At 35.6% G+C, this 21,463-nt stretch overlaps 2 protein-coding genes across 2 annotated transcripts in view; one reads left to right on the forward strand and one right to left on the reverse strand.

Annotated features, from left to right (window-relative positions):
- Nucleotides 1-2,186: 2,186 nt before the first annotated feature.
- LOC139698106 (FAST kinase domain-containing protein 5, mitochondrial) lies at nucleotides 2,187-15,606 on the reverse strand. Its single transcript, XM_071597021.1, has 8 exons — nucleotides 15,492-15,606; nucleotides 15,259-15,423; nucleotides 10,280-10,531; nucleotides 9,416-9,743; nucleotides 8,429-8,547; nucleotides 5,719-5,872; nucleotides 4,686-4,903; nucleotides 2,187-2,477 (listed from the first exon to the last, which is right to left on the reverse strand). The coding sequence occupies exons 1-8, from the start codon at nucleotides 15,603-15,605 to the stop codon at nucleotides 2,403-2,405; spliced, it is 1,425 nt and encodes a 474-aa protein (XP_071453122.1). The 5' UTR covers nucleotide 15,606; the 3' UTR covers nucleotides 2,187-2,402.
- A 779-nt stretch (nucleotides 15,607-16,385) lies between these two features.
- LOC139698105 (guanine nucleotide exchange factor for Rab-3A-like) overlaps nucleotides 16,386-21,463 on the forward strand; it is a 37,287-nt gene continuing 32,209 nt past the window's right edge. Inside the window, exon 1 of the mRNA XM_071597020.1 lies at nucleotides 16,386-16,832. The gene's annotated coding sequence lies outside the window, so the exon portion shown is untranslated. The remainder of the gene's footprint in view (nucleotides 16,833-21,463) is intronic.

Here is a 21,463-nt window from a genome sequence, read left to right on the forward strand (position 1 = left end):
TCAGTGAGTTAAAGAGTGGGCTAATGCCGACGTTGGGTTTCTCTCCACCCTTCCTTTCCCATTCATCCCCAGTGGCGCCAATGACCTTTGCTGTCAGTCGCCTCCCCTTAGTACTACTGTAAATTTTCATGGCATGCAATAATTCATCAGTAGCATGTTAACTGGTTTTAAATTAATGTTTGTATTAAATGTACAATCATATGATTTTATAAATATATTTTTAAATGAGGATAGGAATATTTTTCCACGGGTCAGTGACCTAGGTCTCTAAATTGTTTTGTTGTTTTCAATCAAAATCAGTGTTTACATTGGTGTAACTATAAATAAGATGATGGAATTTTTAAACCCAAAATTGACCCAAGACACTGACTGCAGTTTGGTTTTTCCATTGCTTTTTAAACTTCTATGCTGTCTGCCAGGAAAAATATGTTGAGATACATTTTGTTAAGTTTGCTTGCTTTTCCTTGCCTGTAAGTTTGTGGACCACTTTTTTATTTATGCAGTAGGAAGCTTAGAAATAAAAAGAAATATTGACAGTAGTCATTGATAATTTTTAAAGTGGTACCGTAGTATATGTCTAAAAACAAATTTATAGCGTCAACTATTTCAGATTTATTGGAAACAATTATCACCATGTTGGACTGGATTGTGACATAGCATAGCAGCATCACTGTTTACTGAAGCTGTGCTATTTGTATGACAGGGTGGCCAGCAATGGATCCAGGTTTTCAAGGATGAAAATTCATTTTTCAAGGTTTGATGCTTCCATTTTTATTGCCTTGTTTCCCAATGGGCACTGCTAAATTCATGTGTGCAAATATTTAAGCAATTTTCCCCTGTGTCATAGGCATCCATGGGTTGATGTTAAATTAAAAAAAATAATTTGAAGTCTGATTGCTGACTGAAATAAAAATCCCATTTTCAGTAGAGAAATGTTGTACCTTACTTCTAGTTTGGGAGTTCTAGACTGAAGTGTGTGACATTTTAAAATTCTACATTTTACTTGTTAACCATATCATGAAATCTTTTTGCATTAATTATTGCTGGCATGAAATGAAAAAAAAATCATGAAATATTATTTCCTAAACAAGTGATAATACAAGAGTATATCAATAGTTATCAGTATATAATAGTTTATCAGTAGGTATCCAGTTTCTGCAAAAAAATCATTCCTTATATGGACTATTTTCTACCATAGTATCCTTATACCATGCAAATAGTATAAAACATTGAATGCAACAATTTCAGAGTGTAAAACTCATTTGCCTTGACTGGGATTCAAACCCGGATCTCTCAATGTCCAGCCCAGGGCTTTAGCCCGTTAAGCTATCGAGGCATCCTTTTAAACTCTGAAATTTTGAGAACTTTCACTTTCAGAGATTAAGAGGATGCCTCGATACCTGAAGTGGCTAAAGCACTCAGTTGGACATTGAGAGATCCAGGTTAGAATCCTGGTCAAGGAAAATGATTTTTACCCTCTGAAATTGTTGCATTGAAATGCATATTAGCAGCTGACTCCATTAAAATTTACTGCTGCGGCATCTCCCACAGTTTCTTGGAATAAAGCATTGAATTCACAAGTTTGAAAATGCTAGAATAGTCACTCATATAATTTAAAAGTGAAAATGAAAGGGAAGTAAAATTATGGAGAGGTCAGGGAAAAAATCATTTTTCCTTAAACTCTCCACTATTTATTTACTGGCCTAAAAGCATTAATTCTCCTAAATCAAAGATTTTACTGCTCAAGTCCAGGTTTTTCTGATTCATGGTTTTCAAGGATAGCTAGGCACCCTGTATGAATGAGTGACATTTTTCTTGCTGTCGTCAATATCTGAAAATATTGTAAGTATTAGCGGTGTACTTAATGCTAAAATCCTTACGAAAGGAACAGGTGAATTCGTAGGTAGTGGAAATAAGGGACATTACACACAATTCTTAAAATAAGATAGGAAGAAAATTAGGAGCACATTTTGTAAGAGAAGGGGTTGGTCAACTAAAATGGATGGGGTCATTTTTTTGTGCTCATAAATTTTTTGGCTCGAGAGGTCAAAATATGTGCAATAAGTTTGGCAAGGCCCCCAAAACTCGTTTATCAGAAGTGCTTGCTGTAATGAAGTATTATACACAATAGAATTATGAACAAACGAAGTACAAACACTGTTTTTTATTGCTTTGCTATGTATATTAAAAAATGCTGTCGAATCAGGACAGCCCTCTTTCAAATAGTTTTCTGTAAACCTCATTACCAAGTTTTCATCTTTTGAGCTAATTCATTTTATGAATAAGAATAACAAAGCATCCATCATTGAACATAATTATTTTCCAGGTAAGAGAAATGTATACATAAACAAATAAGTGTTTATTCACAGCATGAATTTTACATGAATACTTATTCAAATGGTTTAATTAAATATTCTATTCTTCAGATAGTTTTCTTTCTCTTCATTTGCTATGGTGCCCCACTCAAACCACGGAACCTACAAGAGAAAATACAATTTTAATAACAATTTTTGGGACCCATTAAATTATCAACTCATTAATTATTATTCTGATGTATTTGAAAAACCACTGTCAATTTTGCCATTGTTTAAACCTTTCTGCAAGATTTGGCAAACATTTTCACTTTTCTGAATATTTAGCATCTACTTTCAAAGTATTCAGAATATCTTGCATATACAATTTGTGATACCTTTCGCGTAATTTCAAAAAGATGCCTCCAATTTAAGATGTAACCAGTATGAGGTGGCAGAAATGTTTACGGTTTCGATTAAGCATTTGAAAATAGTATTATAGTACAGAGATTACCATTAATGGCAGAAATGCGAAGTCCTGCTGTAAATTTCAAAACATTACACTAGGAGAAGAGAATTTAACACATGATCATAATTTAATGACCACTGTAGATGAGCGTTATATTTATTTTATTTATCGAATGAATTGGGTGAGATTGAGACTAATAATCCCTTCTTCCACCTAATCCTTAAACACGATATTAAAGGCAATTACATACACCTAAGCCCTAGGTTGAGGCAAATCGACCTAGGTGGGAATTGAACCCGTGATCTCTGGGTTGACAGGTGAGGACGTTACCCAACCACCACTAGGGCCAGGCTATAATTAGATCACAACCATGGCATATAAAAAGACAATAAGAAAATATAGTACAATTTGGAAAGAGTGAATACTAATGTTAAAACCTATTCAAATTTACTTTCAAATTTTCAACTAATATTCTCGAAAATAACTTCTCAAAAGAATTTTAAATTTAAACTTCTGCTAGTAGTGACTATGGTTGTTAAAGACCACAGTGCAGAATCTCATCAATTGTGAAGGTAATTAACTTCATTTACCATGTGGTCTTTAATGTGGTATATTTATGATATGCGATGCTTTAATTGCGATGTGGTATAAAGACCACATCGCAATGGAAAAGCAAGATGAAAAATAAATGCTCACCATTAAGGAGCTGCTATGGAAGTGAATAATAGATGTGCTCTTTTTAGTTTGATACCCTGATTCTCATTTTTTACCCTTTCTTGAGTTAAGTTTTAAAGTAAAAGTGACATTTTTTCTTCCATCACAACATTGGTATTTTACAAGGTTTCCTTTTAAAGTATTAAAAAGGGATTTTACTGTAATTAAAAAGATCATGAAAACAGATATTCCCAAAAGAGGTTGAAGACACCAGTAGTTGTACACTGTTTAGTGGAGTTAATCAATCTATTAAATATATCCCACAAAACTTTTAATGTTGAAATAAAACTATTAAATATATCCCAATAAACTTTTAATCTTGAAATAACATTTTAATTGCAATCAAATGATAAATTTCCTTGAAGTAGATAGTTATGGATCTCACTCTAAGTAATTACATGATATTGTTTATTATTAACTGCTTTACTCGTGAATGCAATGGGCACCATAATAAAATTCCATGCAACCATAGTGCAGCAAGGAATTTTCTGATCCTGGCAAGTTGTTAGCTGTCATTAAGTGACTGAATTTCGAAAAAGTTGGTCAAAGATGACCAAAGGGTTCCATTACTTAAAGGCTCTCACAACTTCAACAACAAGGCTCTCCTGCATCTTATGGTAGTTGAGGAAATTTTTGCAAGGCCACCTTAGAATGTCAACATAGATTTGTTATATTAGTCACAAAATAACAAAAAATTACAATTCCATCAGGACATGCCCTTAGCGATAAAAGTCAATTACAAATGATCTAACTGATACACAAAACATCACCTTTCAAGGATATGTACAGAAATTGTAAAAAAGCACAGGGACTGGTTTTGAGTTTCACGGTCACTCAAATCAGCTCACTTAGTCAACATGATGTAATTGCTCAACAAGATCAAAGACTATCTTTTAGGAAGTAATGGACATTTTTACTTTAACTTAAAACTAAATTTTACCTCTGAATTAAAACATTTGTAATGGAAAATACATTAAATAGAACAGTGGCCTTCTTTGCCTATTGCTACACTTTCAGTCATAGTCAAGTAATGATAAACATATGCAAAACAAAAATAATAGTGATTCTTGCAAAACATTTTAATGACATGAAATCCATTTGTCATATATCAGAAAGTAATAAAGCAAGTAAAAACTTCTTAGGTACTTTTTCCAAAGCCAATTTTTGCCAAAACTGTAAAGTTGCATTCTCAAATGCAATCAGTTACTCACCAGTATAGGCTTGTACCCAAGCTTCTTCAGTAGTGACATTTTATGGACCAAGGGCCCTACTGGTAGGTTGGATTGCTTTATGACATTATTTCGACCACATGGTACCACTGCATACCAAATTCCAGAATTTGTATCGCATCTATGTAATGTCGTGTGACTGTATTTTTGCAATGATAAGTTTTGGAATTCTCTGTTCCTCCTAATGCAAAAAACTATGTCTGCAATTAATAAAGAGCGTTATTTTAGTGGGTACAAGTAATGAGACAAGTTGCATTAAGCAGATTAAATAATTATATTGGTGTTCAGAATAAAGTGCCAAATTGGTTCAAATTGTTTTATTATATTTACAATGTTTTTATTCATCAGCTAAAATTATGCATGTAGCTTCATTTAAACAGAAAATTGAATGTATGTACAGTCCATATGTGATAACCTGGCTGATGATGACATGCAATAGAGGAAATAAGTAACAAAAGAGGGGGAAAGTATGAGGGGTACACATTCAAGCCAAGCATCATGCATGGTAACAAATTTTTGTCCTTTCCATATTCCCTCAAAATCCAATTACAACTAATAACACCAATAAACTGCAACCTAATCCAAAAGGTTTGTCACACATTCCTTCAATGAACAATCTTCCCCACCCTCACTCTCATAGGTATTTCATATAAGCTTGCCCTCAACCAACATTTTTACAAAATGATGATGAAAACAATCAAATCAGGTATTGGTGTTCCATTATAAAGGTGGCTATTGAAGCTTAACTTTGCTATCTTCCATCTTAAAGGTAGAAAGATAAGACAACTTTATTGCCAAAAAAAGTAGTGTGTTACAAATCGACCTAAATTTTTATCCTTTGAGTTGTTATTCCACCAAGTACAGCTTTCTTAGTGAGTTTGATGAGTATGCCTAAAGCTACATAGCATTGAATTAATCATTAAAAATATCCATTATGGTTTAGCTTATTAAAATAATATAGAGTAAGATTAAATGCTTAAATCTTGACACTACAATAAGCAAGTAGTTCATTTACCAGGTCGCTCAAAATGTGGTAAAATATGACGCAGGATAACGCCCTCTGTGCTTCCAGATAATGATTTTAAGTGTTTTAAGACATCAACGAGGAGACGATCAGTAGCATTCAGCCTTTTGCCTTCATCATATCGTGACAGATCTTGACGACATTGCTGAAAATGAAATTTTCCATAAAGCTAATGGCAGTTCAAATGATAAACTCATTACATATTCAGTCAGTCATATTTGAAATTAATTTTAATTTATGTAAAGTTGATAATCTTTAAATACATTCTGCAAAATCAATAATCATCTGCAACATATTTCTATGATTTATCAGAATACCATCAATTGAATACTACCCAAGGGAAAAATTTTTACATAGTGCTTCCTGAAAGCTTGATGCCCTTAGTTAATTGAATAAAGGAAGACAAATGAAGTAAATAATAATAAATTTATTTTCAAAACGTTGATGAATTATGCATTACTATCAATCATGGATTGTCATCAAGCATGCATAATTATCAATCATGATATTACATAAAAATGTAAATAAACAATTCACACTTATAGGCATAAATTATAAAATAAGCATGCCTTAAGTCATTGAGAAACTCAAGACAGGTGGTAGAAACAGCTTCTTATCTCATAGTTTTTCGGGCGATTTTTTTAAGTTTGAACAGCTACGTATAATATGGGAAATGGAGGTTTTCATTCATAGTATTATTCTACCCATTAAAAGTAGATTATGAACAGTCCCTAGCGACCAATACCTTCTATGCATTGTGATAACTTATTGGACCTAAATTACTTCCTTCATTACTTCATAATTTATGCCTGCCTTCATACTCCACTTACTCAACCTTCCATCACTTTGTTGTCTCCTGCGTAACTTTATGGAATTTACATAACATATTGAAATGAAATTAACGACTTTGTAATTCCACACACTTTTTTGTGTCTGGAATTTCAAAGGCAATAATTTAATTTCATTTCTTTCACTAACTCTCCCTTCTACTGTAGTCTTCAAAATCTCACTACCTTTCAATACTTCTTCCACTCACTTGTTCTGTCTTTCTCAGATGGTCCTCCCGTCAACTTCCTCTCTTGCCCACCCTATTTAAAACTCCACCATTAATCTCCTCCTGTGCACAACTTATTTCCTCCATACTTCACCACTCCTGTATCTCAAAATTTTCATCCTCAGGTTTCAGATCCATTGAGCTCCTTTTTCTGCACATCTTTACCTTGTATTTATGCCATCAATTCTTTTCCCGTGGATCCTTAATCAGGGGAGTGGATTATTAAGATTGAAAAGCTAAACACTTACGGTTAAAAGAAGTTTTAGGTTATAGTTACGCTTAAAAAGGTATAAAAAGTGAATGGATATGGGATATTGTAGACTGTGATGGAAGGAAGAATGTATGGTAAAAAAGATATAGGAAAAGATTAGGCATTTAGGTAGGAGATAGTTCACCTGGATTTTACTTCTACAATTTTTTAAGCTTAGAACTGCTATTTATTTAGAAAACTATGGCATGGTGTAATAGTTTTCAGGTCCCATCTAAAACCTGTCTCTCCAGCAGAAGACAAGCTACAATAGTCCATTAATGCAAAAGCTCTCTTATGCCTTATAACAAAATGTTTTCAGTGAGAGCACAGCCAAAAATGCACTGTTTCTTTCACTCTGGAGCATCACAGAGCAAATACCCTTCCATTGACTACAGCATCTATTGGCCAAGACAAGAAACTACTTTGAGACCAACTAATGCTGGACAAAATGTACATCATTTAGCAACCTGGGGGAGTGTATGCTCCACTAATTGGCCACCGTGTTGCTTCACTGAGCAGTGATGAATGACTTGCCTGTATATTCACCCAAATGATCCATACACTGTTTTCCAAGTTTAGATGTGTGTGCACTCATATAACTAGTCACTAGGATGAAGTTGCTAAGCTGAAGTAATGCATTTTTTCTTGGTGTTCATTGTTAAAGGCTAGCAAAGCCTATCATACATACATATCATAATAAATACAAAAATTGTGAAAAACCATCATCCGGCAAAATATTCACGGTCAGTTAAATTAGGCACATTCTCCATGAACTTACCTGAAGAGGAATTTATACACAAATGCTGTACTGTAGCCAAATATTGCAAATGACTTTTGTAAGCTCAACAAAAACCGTTGAGTTTGAGGTTTATGTTGTTTTTATAGGATTTAAAGTAGGAACAAGAAGTATTCTATTCCATTTTAAATAATATGTCACTTCACTATATATTTTCACATTGATCTAAATATTGTTTCCAGTTCACTAGACCTTCAAATGAATCAAATTAAATTATAAAATTTTCCTTAATGCATATGAGAGTGTACCTTAACCATCATCTAAGCTAGATTTTATATGAAAATGCTTGCACATTTGCACCCAAGATGTTAATTTTCTTAAACTAATATATTTGCTTTCATCGCTCATCAATAATTAAAGCAAACTGGGAGAAGGGTGAGTGAAATATGTGGGGTGAAGAGAAATGGCCAGAATGTTAAGGGAAAGACTGGTTGCGAGAAAGAGAAATTCGATGAAAAATATAGATATCTACTTATATCACCCCAAATATTTAATGAATCTATTAATTAAGCATCCCATTCAATGAGAAACGTAAAGCAAATCCTGCCGTGAAAAATTTGATTTGTTTTCTTTTTTCTATCGCTCTACTGAAACCACTTACTTGGCTTAATTTTTTTCTTAATGCTGGGCTCAGCCGAAGTTTGGTCTGATCTGGAAAGTATATTTCCAAGCATATGTCCAACGTTAAAACTACCCTTCCTATATTTTCCCATTTATTTCCTGAAATATAATGTACACATAAAAAATTATTCATTTAAGTTATTTAGTACATGAATGTTTGATAATAATGTTTAATTTAATAATGAATGTTTTTAAAGAATAGAATAGAGAAAGGAACACTTGCTCTTCAACGTCTTTACTGCATTGCCAAACTAAATATATTTAATTGTCTAGTAGGCATCATTCAGATGAACATTAATCTTAAGTTATCATCAACAAAACTTTTGTGAAATAAAAATATTTTTTCTTCTCCTAATGCACTTCATTAACCAATACTCTAAGAGAGCTTACAATAACAGTTTCAAAGTAACAATTTTAGTACCATTCAGTTCAAAAGAAACAAGGTTAATAGAAAATATTTTCCAGTGTGTAACAATAAAGGTTTATAAAGACTCACATATTGTCTCAATGCTTGTCTTTCTTCTTTAATGGTCATGATCACACCTAATAAGTTAAAATTTTGAAAATGGTTGTTAAAAGTATTTTCAAATGTGTAAACACAAATTCCAGATATAAACAATTTACTGACAGTACCAAATAGTATATTGGTGCATTCTTAAGGTTGAATAACAAATTTCAGTAATTATAAGTGAGCACTAATACAAGAAATATTTTCGTGAGATCCTCTTGAAAATGGAATCTAATGCAATGATCAATTCAATAATAAGTTGGGTACTAGTATATTTGTCAAAAAATGAAATTCGTGATTTCTCTTCACAATTTCGTTAACAGGTGCAGTTTTTTTGGGACACATTAAAACTTCAGCAAATTCAAACTTCTTTATGAGAGAGATTAATTTGCCATTACAGTCGGGATATTTAAGTATTGCACCTTGGCTAAGTATTTATGTACAGTTAAATATGCTTACCATCAGCCTCTTTGATGACAGCCAAATCCATAGCTTTCTCGATAAGGTCAAAAGGGAAAATCTGTCGAATTGTGAGGAAACCCAGGAATCTCAGAAAACACTCTCCATACTTATCAATCTCTTCCCACTTCGTACTGTCCTTCTCTCTCTCTGCCACTCTATTGCGAATTTCTGACACCATGACTTCAAAAATGCATGGATTAATTTTGGGGTCATAATTATACAAGGTCAAGATGAATGCCAACCTTTCGATATCTTTAATTCTGCAATTCTTCATCTCAACTGCAAAGCGCTCACAAAGAGAGTGCAATACTCCTTCATGAATTACCTGTAGCAAATAAAACTGCATGTATTAATACCATTTAATAAAATGGCTAGAAATAAAGTAAAACTTATTTTAATGAATAAATCGTAGCCTTAAGCATAAGTTTCAGGGAACGATGGATATCCATAGATAGATATCCATCCATCTTCCCAGTTTTTTCCAAGGGTCAGTCAATGCCTACAATTTGAGAGCCTACAGAATAAAATAAAACTGAGAAAATCATGGCATCCTTATGCTTAAATGCTCATAGTGATGAATTTATCAAATTCATATATTCTATGAATATTTCAAATTACTTTATTCATAGACAACTAACTTGATCAGTTATAAGCATTTAAAACAAAACCTCCTATTCAAATTGAGCACTCAAAGCAAAAGAGTCGCATCTTTTAAAATACCGCCAAAAATTAAATATTTTACATACTTCATTTTTGCATGTTTTATCATTCTCGAATCCAAAGCAAAGTGGACAGAGAAGTAGGTCCAATAATAAATAAGGTGTACCACGATAAATATGCATGATGTATTCAATATCTTGCCTGAATGTTAGTGCCAAGGAGAGCCACATGCAGGCAGCACAGAAGGGAGAAGTCCTTGAGGTGCGGTAACATAGCATCCAATGTTTTATGCAATATTACTTCCTGAGTAGGGTGCAAACACATTCTCAGAAATTTAAGTAAAGAAGCCAGCATTATGCTGTCAGGTGGTGGCGGCTGTCCACTTTTAAAGCATGACTCAAGGCGGGTAAGAATTGCTTCACTAATTCTTTGACTATTCAAATGAGTCTGAGTCTGGAAAGAAAATTGTCTTTAAAAAATTGCATTGATATGAGGTATGTCAGTGCACATATTATGATGGATTATGTAAAAAAGAGCAATCAACCTCTGCATTTTGTCATGCCTAAACCTTAAAAATGCATCACACAAATCATTTTAAAAAATTCATACAGAACACTATGCAATATCATTTCCAAAATTCTTCAGGCAGTAATGCACATGCAAAGAATTAGGAAAAGGTGGACACATTTGTTATGCTACTCTTCTTTGGGTGGCAGGCTATTTGGCCTCTCAGAGTGATGTAAAATTATACCAGTCAGAGGGCATACCATTGAATGCCAACATGACGAACAATTTTGCCTTTCCTCAATTCTCACCCCACTGGTCATTGCACAAAGACATTTGAAAATGATAGCATATTAGGTCGGAATATTTGACTAATACTTATGATAATTAAATGGATACCAAACCAAATGATGGCTAATGGTATGGCATATATTTACTTATCCCAGTCCACCTTTTCACTCTTTTTTCCTTAAATCATGATATTCCACTACATTATTTATTATCAGACAATTCAAGGGAACATTAAAATTCTCTGATCAGTTCCAATGTTAAAACCTTTGGATTAATTTTGCCAAAAAGGTTAGGAAATTTCATACATTATTATAAGGTTTCCATGGCTAAGGTCTAATTGCACCATGAGGAAGGTCGAAGAGAAAACGAGAACTGGAATAGAAGCACACAGGAAGACAAATTTAACATTGGCGTTAAAGTGATCTCAATAAGTAGGTTTAATGAACATTTGATAATCCTATAAAATAAAAGCCAAGACAGATGAACATGATTAAAGCTATTCATCTGCATCTACAATTTCATTTCCATTCTACCTCTCTTCATTCTGCCCAACATGCCTCTTCTTTTCCTCCCTCTGACTCTTGTCCAACATACTGTCACTAACATCCCATCACCATTAAAAACGATCTGTAAAAACTTTTCTTGCCTCCTTAGTATTTTCTTTTAGCAATACTTTCTCCTCACTGGCCATACCTACTACTTCTCCCAATATTTTCCTTCCTGTCCACTTCACTTTTCCATCCATTTTCACACTCACCTCTCATAAGCCTCCACAAACTGTACTTAACACCTAGCCTCAATGACCAAGTTTCCATGCCAAACAAAACCTCACACCAGGTAAAAAAATTTTTTTTCACTAATCTTTTCTTAACATCCTTAATCAATAACCCTGTCTTCAGCCTTTTCTGATGAAAACTCCTTTTCCTATTTTCCCAGTAAATATATTGAAGGGGATTGGGATTGGTGCGGTGGCTATCATACTGGCTTCCCACCCAGAGGGCCCGGGTTCAAATCCCAGTGGTGTAGAATGTTTTTCAGTGGTATCCTTATCCCTACTTGAGTTGCTTTGTGGCGGGCACTTTGAGTTAGTATGCCGTCCATCAGATGGGACGTTAAGCTGCGGACCCCTTGGCACCTTTTGTAAAGAGCAGGCTAATGCCGACACCAGGTTTCTCGCCACCCTTTCCTGCCCATCCCCTATGGCGCAAATGACCTCAGCAGTTGGTCGCTTCCCCTAAATATGACTACTACTACTATGTATTGAAAAGTACGGGTGGTAATGGATCGTGCTGCCTTATCCCCATGGCTCAACACTGCCACCTCATTTATCCACCTGCCACACTCACCTGTACATCTTGAGAAATGTACAGGTTTCATCAGGTATGTTACTTATCTCTCAAGTACACCCATCTTCTGTATGCATGCATTATTTCTACCAAATTTACTCTTATCATTTGCCTTTATGAAATCCATGAAGCACACGAATATATCCTGGTTGTATTCTACATTTTCTTTCATCAGTAATGCCATGGAATAACATATACCTCTTCTCTTTCATATAACCGAACAGCTCATCCTGTGATCAATTGCCTTAAACTCCATCTTTTTATAAATCCCAAGAGGGACCTTTGCTGCATATGAAATCAAACTGGTCTTTTACTCCTTAGAACATGTCTACTTTCCATTTTTTTGGGATGGGAGCTAATAATTATCTGACAAAACCTTCTGACCAAATTTCTCCTCATAAATTATACGAAATTATCACACAAACCCTTCCTTTTATCCTCTCTTAAACCCCTTAAGTGGTTTTACAGGGATGTAACTCCCAAGATCGTTTTGAATTTCATTCCTTTTAGTGCATTTTCCATCTTGCCCTTAAGCCTTGTTTAAGTCAAATAACAATGTGATGAATGGTGATGAAATTGTGTTTTCAAAGATCACTGGTAACAATAAAAAGAAAAAGCAATTTTTTTCTCATTTGGAAGAATAATCATGTCAAAAAATCAATTGAAGAATTGAGTTAAGAATTTTTGGGTGCTTGGAAACAATGATAATTCATGATGATAAGCTAAAAAAAATAAAATTGAATTGAGGTGAAGAAATAGATTTTTTGTAGATGGTATAAAGATCAGAACATATCAGAAATTAAATGAGTCAAGAAACACAAAAAGAATACTTTCACAATATCATCAAAGAACATAAAGAGCTTTGAATAGTAAAAAATGAAAACTTAGTAAGTTCCACTCAATTTTAACCATCTATTTCGTTGAACAGTTGACATAATCAGGTAAGAACTACAGGATTTTTGCTGAATAAACAAGTATACAAATGGATGTGGTGAAAGGAGGGGGGAGAAAAAGGATTCCAGGGGAGTATGTTATTTAAGTAGAGTAAATAAGGGGGTTAGGAGGTTAGCAGAGGTAGGTGACTGAGCGAAGAGATCAGGATGGTTGAGATGGCCATACATAGTAGCCTGGGGGGGTTCATAGTGGTGCTATTTAGGAAGGAAGGTGAATGAGGGGAGGGAGGTCAGGGCATTTATGGGATTACTGGAAGTAATAGAAGTTAAGGAGGGGGCAATGTAAGGGAAGCACATCATTTTCTAAGAGTATCAAATCTCATCTCTCCCCACCCGTGTGTGTATATATACATATACACAGAGGCATATACTAAATGCATGTGAAGTTAGCACTAGCAAACAAAGACAAAAATACAGAAACACACAAAAAAAGAAAAGAAATTCACCAGTTTTCAAATTTTTGTGGTGCAAGCCACCTTTCTCAAGGAAGAGAAGGAAGGAACTGAGGAAGAGGTTATAACAGAGGGAACTGGAAATGCTGGATGGAAGGGGAAGGTAGGGAAAGGTTTACAAGGGGAAGAATTGGGGGGGGATTTTAAGACGTGTGGGAAACACATGGAAGGTGTTGGGAGCAAAGAGAGGATGAAAATATGTGAAGATCGGGGTAATTAATATCCAATACCTGGGTAATTCCAGGACCCAGATAAATGCCTGCTCTATTGTTTTGAGTTGAGTGTAGGATCAGAGGGTGGGGGGGACGCTAAAATGGATACACTATAGCATTTATGAAAGGGAGTGTTGTGTCTGGAAGTGTGTTTTGGGATTAGGAGCATCCCAATCATGGAAGAATTCTTGCATGAGGCCGGGTGGTTATTGATTCTAATACTGAGGGGTTTGGTACACTGTCCAATATAAAAGGCAGGGCATAGTTGGTACTTCAGAAGGTAAACTACATTGCTGGAAGAAAATGAGTAGGGAATTGGTGGGAGAGAATTAAAAAGGGGTTGGGAGAGGGATGGGATTTAACAAAAGGACATGCTTTGCATCTGGGTTTATTGCCAGGCATGAGAGTGGCTTTAGGACGGGGTGGAATTTAAGGAGTGTTGGTTGATTTGAGAAGATAACTAGTGAGTTTCTTTTCTTTTTTGTTTTTCTGTCTTTGCTCGCTAGTGCTTACCTCATATACATTATTATTCACATCTGTGAGACTTTCACATAAGTTATATATATATATATATATAGTATATATATATATATATATATATATATATATATATATATATATATATATACACATACATATGTATGTATAAAATTCTTTAAGTTTGGCAAGACTAAGGAAGGTGGAAGTTAAGAAGCGGGAAAATTACAGTTGCAGAGCTCCTGAAATCTAATTATAATAAGAAGCATTCCCATTTTTATTATTCACAGCAGGGCAAACATTCTAGTTTTCAGAATTCAGGGTAAGGAAGAGCTCCCAAAGGGATCCCAACGTTTTCATTGACAAAAATGGTCCTGGAGACTTAATATGAGAAGATTTGTTAATAAAACGTTGAATTCAGACTTGACTATTTCCAAACAGGTTTGCATATCACCACAATTCTTCACGAGATTATCAATTGCAAAATAATCACATTCTGATCGTTATTTTCCGATTCAATTATTGAGTATTGACTTTCACCAGTACAGCTGAATGAGTACAGTATACAGTCACATTTCCTGCGATGTCTACTGTTTGCATCTTGCAAAATCAACCACTCACATTTGACTAAATTCCAAATATTCATTACTCAAGGGCTGTGAAGTTCAAGAATATAATTATCTGTCCTTATCCTCAACATTTAACTTTGAAAACCTTATCTATATAGAAATTAAACTGAATTTGTACAAAACTGTGACAAGAGTTAAATTAAGAAGGTGGATTAGTTTTGGAAAGGAAGTTTTCTTATTAATAAATACAGTAAATAAAAATAAAACTCGAGAATTCTTATATCTATACAAGTTGGGAATTCATGGTGAAATGCTACAAGCAACCAGCCGATAAATATATCTAATAAAAGTAATGTCTATATAACTAATAATTCACCTTAAAAAAACCCATAGACACGATGGACAATTCCTCCAACGTGAGTTTATTGCAAATGGTCTCCAAGGTGTACTCAAATTCAAATTTTGAAGCTGATCGAGGTAATTTCCGGCTTAAATTGACGTAGAACATGAGCTGTACAAACTGCCGAGGTGATAGCCTAGACTTGAAGAAATATATACATTCATAAACATGAACAAGGGTCATAATGTGTTAATTAAGAAAGAATATACCTTTCCAACTTCCGAGCTATTCTCATCAAGCACGTTTTCACGAACTGCGAATTTCGGGCTAAATTCAAATGAGCCCAATGGTCGGCCACTAATAGGTTCTTGTCTATGTCCCATATTTTTACCTTGTTCAAACATACTTTGTCTAAAGCACTCCATAGGGAATAATATTGAGGAGACTTAGAGCTTTCAGGTGAAGGCCAAAGTGAGAGGCATTGCAATAAATCAAGAAGTTGCGAGTCATCGCTCCCTCCACATCGATCAATTACAGATGAGCACAAGTTTTCTAGTTTTGGGCTACACAGATCCAGGCTAAGTTGTTTACTAAAAACTGAGACGCATTTAAATGCATCAAACACGTCATTAGGCGCACGGCAACTCCAATCCAGGTTCAATATATCATCAACATTATCACATTTTATTTGCGTTCTTATATCTGCAGGCTTGACAAGGGTACATGAATATGGAGGACTTTTCTCTAGATATGAGTGAACATGTGTATTTTCTATCTCTATGTATATTTTGGCGCGACGGTTAGAACCCAAGTGAATCGACCTAACCCATAAAGTAGGCTTCTGTCTAGCAACATATTTCGAAGACCAACACGGGATATTTGATTTTCTACAGCTGTTTGTAAGTATATTCCGGCTAATATTGTCAATCACTAACTTGAGAATGGCACAATTCATAATGTTGCAGGAAGATAAAAATATCATTAGAGCTATACTTTAATAATAAAACTATTCACTGTTGCTCATCTCCTCTAAAGCACCAAGCTTCATATCACCTCCGAATGCCTCTGAACCGCTCTGAACACACACGTTCCCCGGATACACATTCCATGGATGCCATTCCCACTACAATTTTTGATCAGAGGAGCTGTGGCGCTGCTGTTCTTAACTTGAAGCATCACATAAGTCTGCTTATTTTATTCTGAATTGAACTAAATACTAGAAATTATTATTTTTTATTTGTTTTCTCTTTTCATTTTCTCATCCATAAAAATGGGAACTATTCTATGCTAAGTGACTTTGAATAATTAGTAATAAAACTTGGAACGGAACATGAAACAGCCAAAGATCCATTACTGAGAAATTTGGAACACTGGCTGTCACTGGTCGATTTTCGGCTGAACACCGAGTAATTTAATGTGGTGAATAGCTCTAGTGTTCATCTTATGAGTGTTTCTGTTGTGAAATTTTCTACTACAGGAGGTATCTCGGGAACACGATCATTTCTGGACTTCTGTGCTACTTGAACACTCGCAAGAATATTTTTGGCAAGTGTAAGAGAGTTAATGGATACGTGAGAAGTATTGCTACTGACGAGGGCCATTTCTTTGAGGTATGTGTGAAATTTCGCGATTTATTGTGTGCATCTTAGTTTACAAGTAGCGTCATTACATTTTAGACATGTCAACATTCATTATTTGCGTCCCATCATTTGATAGTTTGTTTACATTTCGGAAGTGTATGCGCTGCCGTTTATTTAAATGATGCATAAACGAAAGCAACCCAGAAACTGACAAAATCCTAGTTACAGTTTTGATTAATTATAATTGAACGGTTTAATCACTTTTACACGTAAGTTATATGAATACCTTGGCCTAAATTAATATTAATTTAGAGCTATCTTTTTCGCCAGTGATTAGTAGAGCACCCTATTTTGCATGCCATCGCATATTTTTTGGGAAACTTTAATTTTTTCCCATTCCTGATAGTTATTTTTAGTGAGAATGAGGGAAAAGTATTTCGAATGCTCTCAGCTTGGATGAATGGTTTACTTCAGTTGTTGTGTTTTGTTAAGTTATCTTAACCTCTCATTAATATTCCTTGAAGTTTGAAAAGGTTGTGCATTAGTATAAGTAGTGTCAGTCCTCAATAGATTTTTCCCTTTCGTGACATGGTTAGGATGGCATACAATATTTTGAAGGAAAAGAAATCTTCATGCGTGAATGTGTGCCCCTGTTCCCATTATCTCTGTGAATCAGTGCATTTGAGGTTGGACGTGAGGGTGGTTGGTATCACATCTTTCGAGGGCAGCATCCAAGCATCGTTTGAACCAAGAATAAATTATCTATGCCTGCCACGTTGTCTATTCGCGATGCACCGCGTCCTAATCAAGGGTCATGGGCGGAAGTTGCGTTCCATTCAGTACTTTCTTCTTGTCTCACCTTCTCGCATTCCCACGCCCACCCATAGCGTGGGAAAGTGAGGGTGGTCCTTAATGGCCACCTTGTAGCCAATTGGGTGACAGCACTTCCTTCTCAGGTTGGAGTCGAATGCGTCAGTTGATCTTCTAACTTAATTAATAGCACCCCAAGCTCTGCGAGGCCTGTGTTAAGCTTTCCAATAATAGGTTTAGAATCGATCTTCAATAGCCAGCAGCTGATTGTTCCCTAGCCGTGACTGCGGGTTAAAAATGCACGCTAACGCTTGTTCGCCGTATGTCGGCCGCAGTCCATTACCCCTCGGGGTCTGAAAGCAATGCGATTTGAGGATCACGAATATTCTTTAGTATGCATGCGGAAGTATTGCAAAAAATTTGCGGTTCCAGTAGAAAATTGAATCGGGGAATAAATCGAGAGATAGTATTCGTTTATCGGAACGAAAGCGTCTCAGTGATTGTCCTGTGCGAGAGCGTCATGTCAGTCGTACTACCCTGCTGTCCTACTACACTCTTTCGAGACGTTTTAGATTATATATCCAGCATCGTAATGCATCATAATAACTGGATGGCGCTAGACTTCACTTCATTATTCAAACATTGAAAGTGGTCTTATTAGCCTTTGGCATTTTTCTTAAGTGTGCGGTCAAGGTATTTTCCATTCATTCTTAAAGTCGCAATTCGAATTTCTGTAACATAAATTTGAATCTGGGTTGTCATTTGCCAATTCTCATGTGATGTTAAAAAGTGCACGTAAATTTGGAAAGGTCGAGTGTGACCACCAGTTAACCATATATGTGCCACATTTCCACCAAGTTTCCATTTTCCACCATTTCCATTTTCAAGTGGTGAAAGTGGCATTAAGTATAGCCAAGAAAACGGAATAGACTTCAATCTATGATAAATTAATTAGAAATAATTTATTATATAGCAAAATTGATGTTAGTAACAGCTACTTTCAGCGGATAGTGAAAAATCTGATTATTCTTCTACACTTCGTTAGTGTAAAAATAGGTTTCACTTGTCGCTAATAGGCATAAGGGAAATGGCCCACATCTGCGCCGTTGTGTGATTAATTAAAAGAGGATGAATTTGTTGGGATAGAGTAACGTGGCGTTGACATTAGCCTAATCACGACAAGTGGCGAGGGGTCAACAATTCAACGTATCATCCGACGGACGGCGAATACCGCTTGAAGTGCTTAAGTGACACCCAAACAATAACCGGGATGAAACTGAACATTTCCGCTGCCGCCAGAATTCGGACCCTACCTGTAGCTTTTGGCAGCCATCGATGCCAAGGTAGCCGTCGTGCCAACGGTTTTAATGTTTGCTCGACCGACTCATTTTTCTCTACTGTAGTCTAAAATAATTGTTTAACATACGGCATAGCTATTAACTAGATGGCACACGTGAACTGCGAATTTTGACTCTTCAATTGGCATACTGTGAACGATAGTCAGACCGATGGGTCGGTCGCATTGTTGGAAACACTTATTTTTTCGCACGTGCAAGTATCGGCCGCGTGATGCCAAATTGTTTTTATTTTTGTTTGTGTTTATACGTTAAATTTCGACTACTTTAAAAGGCTTCAATACTAATAAGTTTTACAAAATGCCTGATTTAAGTGATCATAGGTTGGCTTTCCGCCCTATTTCCATTAACCGGTTAAAGCGGTTAATTGAGTAGATAATTAAAGGGTTATCTCGGGGTAAAGATTAGTTAATAAACAGATTATTAGAATGATTTGATTAATTCTGTTAGTCCGAATAAACAGTTGCTCAGATGCCTGTTTCGATTCGAGCGCCTTCTTATGTACGAGCTATGCTAGTATTCTAATAGTCTTCGATTTGATTAGGTGTCGAAGTGGGATCGCCAATTGGTGCATATGTAACTCTATGCGTAAAAATATACTTTTAGTCAGAATTTCTAAGGTACATATTTTGTACGAACTGGAGGATAAATGGCCCACCTGAATGGTAATGAATATTCCGGGATCGCGGAACTACAAGATTACGTCGTGGCACTTCTAGCGAGATACTGGGACACATTTACAACCGTGACGCTCGTAGTCTCCGCTTAATTTGCATTATTTTACTAGGATTTGTACCTGCAGTGGTGGTGATAATGATTGTTCGTGGTAGGGATGAAAAAGTGATCGTAGATTATTTTTTGATCACCCTCGTGTATGACTCTCGAACCGCATCTTACAATTTTAATATTCCTCATGTATTTAGCTAGACCCCGCCGAAACCTACCACACATTTAGCCGTTGCAATACCTTGTGCTAACCAATGGGGACTAGGTAGGCATAAATTCATTTTATAAATTTATATTGTGGCATGCAGGCATTGCGAGTATCAAGCTGTGCGTGTCAAACCCATTACTTGTCGCTGGGCAATGCGAAGGCCGCGAGTTCTGATCTCCCCTTCCCTCTCCCTACTTGGGTGTTGTGTTTTAGCAACGTGGATTTTCTGGAATCGCTTTGAAGGAGCGACATGACATCACCCGCGATAGTGCAAAACAGCTATTCAAGAGTAAGTTCAAAATTGAGGTTAACTCAGCAGAATAATGCTTAAGATAAGAAGAAACCAAAGCAAAAGTGGCTAATGAGTCAGGAAAATAGTTACAAAGGAAATGGATGCTAACCGAATAAAGAAGAATTTGTCTTGATTTATGTCTCAAAGATAGGATTAGGATAACATTTAGTATTAAACTTGAGGCGTCCGGTTGGAGTGTACACAGTATTTATTTGCGAAATAAATTGAGGTAAGTTCGTTAAATTAAATGTAGCACGCGAAAAGAGAGAAACTTACGCGAGAATTGAATTTTCGGTGGCACAACCACCTTTTGTGGAAGGAAGGAGAGGATATACATGTATATAGTCGTTGCGTTAAAATACCACTCTATATGCTTTTAGAATATTTATGGGCCGTTGCAAATCATATGATACATTATGATTTAATCCGATGTAAATTTTATCAAAAGTTGGAGTCTGCATATCTTTGGAATGGACAGTTATGTCGTTGGCGCTTGGGACGGCAGCGGGTCTACTACGTATTTCTTTAGCGATGATTGGAAAATTTGTCGACGTCGACTATTAAACGACAAATGAAAGTCTGTAATGCACGCTAGCGACTTCGGGCGCAAAAATAGGTTTCACGGACCATCTCAAAGACCAACCCCCTCGTCTCCCTCCTCCCACAAGTGACTCCTCATTCATTTACATGGTATTTAAGGTGTATGATGGAAGTAATTCGTCTCCACTGGGCAATAAATGATCTATGGAAGAGGTTTGGGAACTATTTGAGAGATTTGCAATCTGTCAAAATCGAATAGGCAATGAGCAATAATGCTTTCGATTGAGGGAAAGAGAAGATTCTGAAAGACTCCAGAGCTGGTACGGGATTGCAAATTAGCTCTACTGTTCCCCGTGGCAATGAAAATCAGTCTCAGAATTGGTGCCTTAATGATTACCATAATTTAATGTATAAGTTTCCATATTCTGAAGCATCCCTATCTGATGCCTTTAAATCATTTTACTGGTCGGTGAGGGGTAAATGCGTTAAAACTGGTATTGACTTATTTGAGCTGACTTATTATCACCCTTAAACAGGTTAAAGATAACTAGCCACAATTACGTAGCTTATACATTCCAGGTGTTTTTATTTTCGGTTTTCAATCGTTCAGTTTTAAAGTTTTCATTTGCATTTTTACTTAGTGTTGCCCGCGTGAAGATATTATATACAGATTATTGTACTTCAAACTAAACCACTTGGCTTTTCCGCATAGAGAAAAAAATTATTTACA

Source organism: Hetaerina americana, unplaced genomic scaffold, assembly GCF_022747635.1.
Source record: "Hetaerina americana unplaced genomic scaffold, ioHetAmer1.1.p SCAF_8, whole genome shotgun sequence".
NCBI lineage: Eukaryota > Metazoa > Arthropoda > Insecta > Odonata > Calopterygidae > Hetaerina > Hetaerina americana.

Coding starts and splice junctions, on each gene's coding strand:
- LOC139698106 (XM_071597021.1), bottom strand. CDS start 15,605: ATGGGACATAGACAAGAACCTATTAGTGGCCGACCATTGGGCTCATTT. Junction 15,424..15,491: donor ATAGCTCGGAAGTTGGAAAG/GTATATTCTTTC, acceptor TATTTCTTCAAG/TCTAGGCTATCACCTCGGCA. Junction 9,744..10,279: donor TCCTTGGCACTAACATTCAG/GCAAGATATTGA, acceptor TATTTGCTACAG/GTAATTCATGAAGGAGTATT.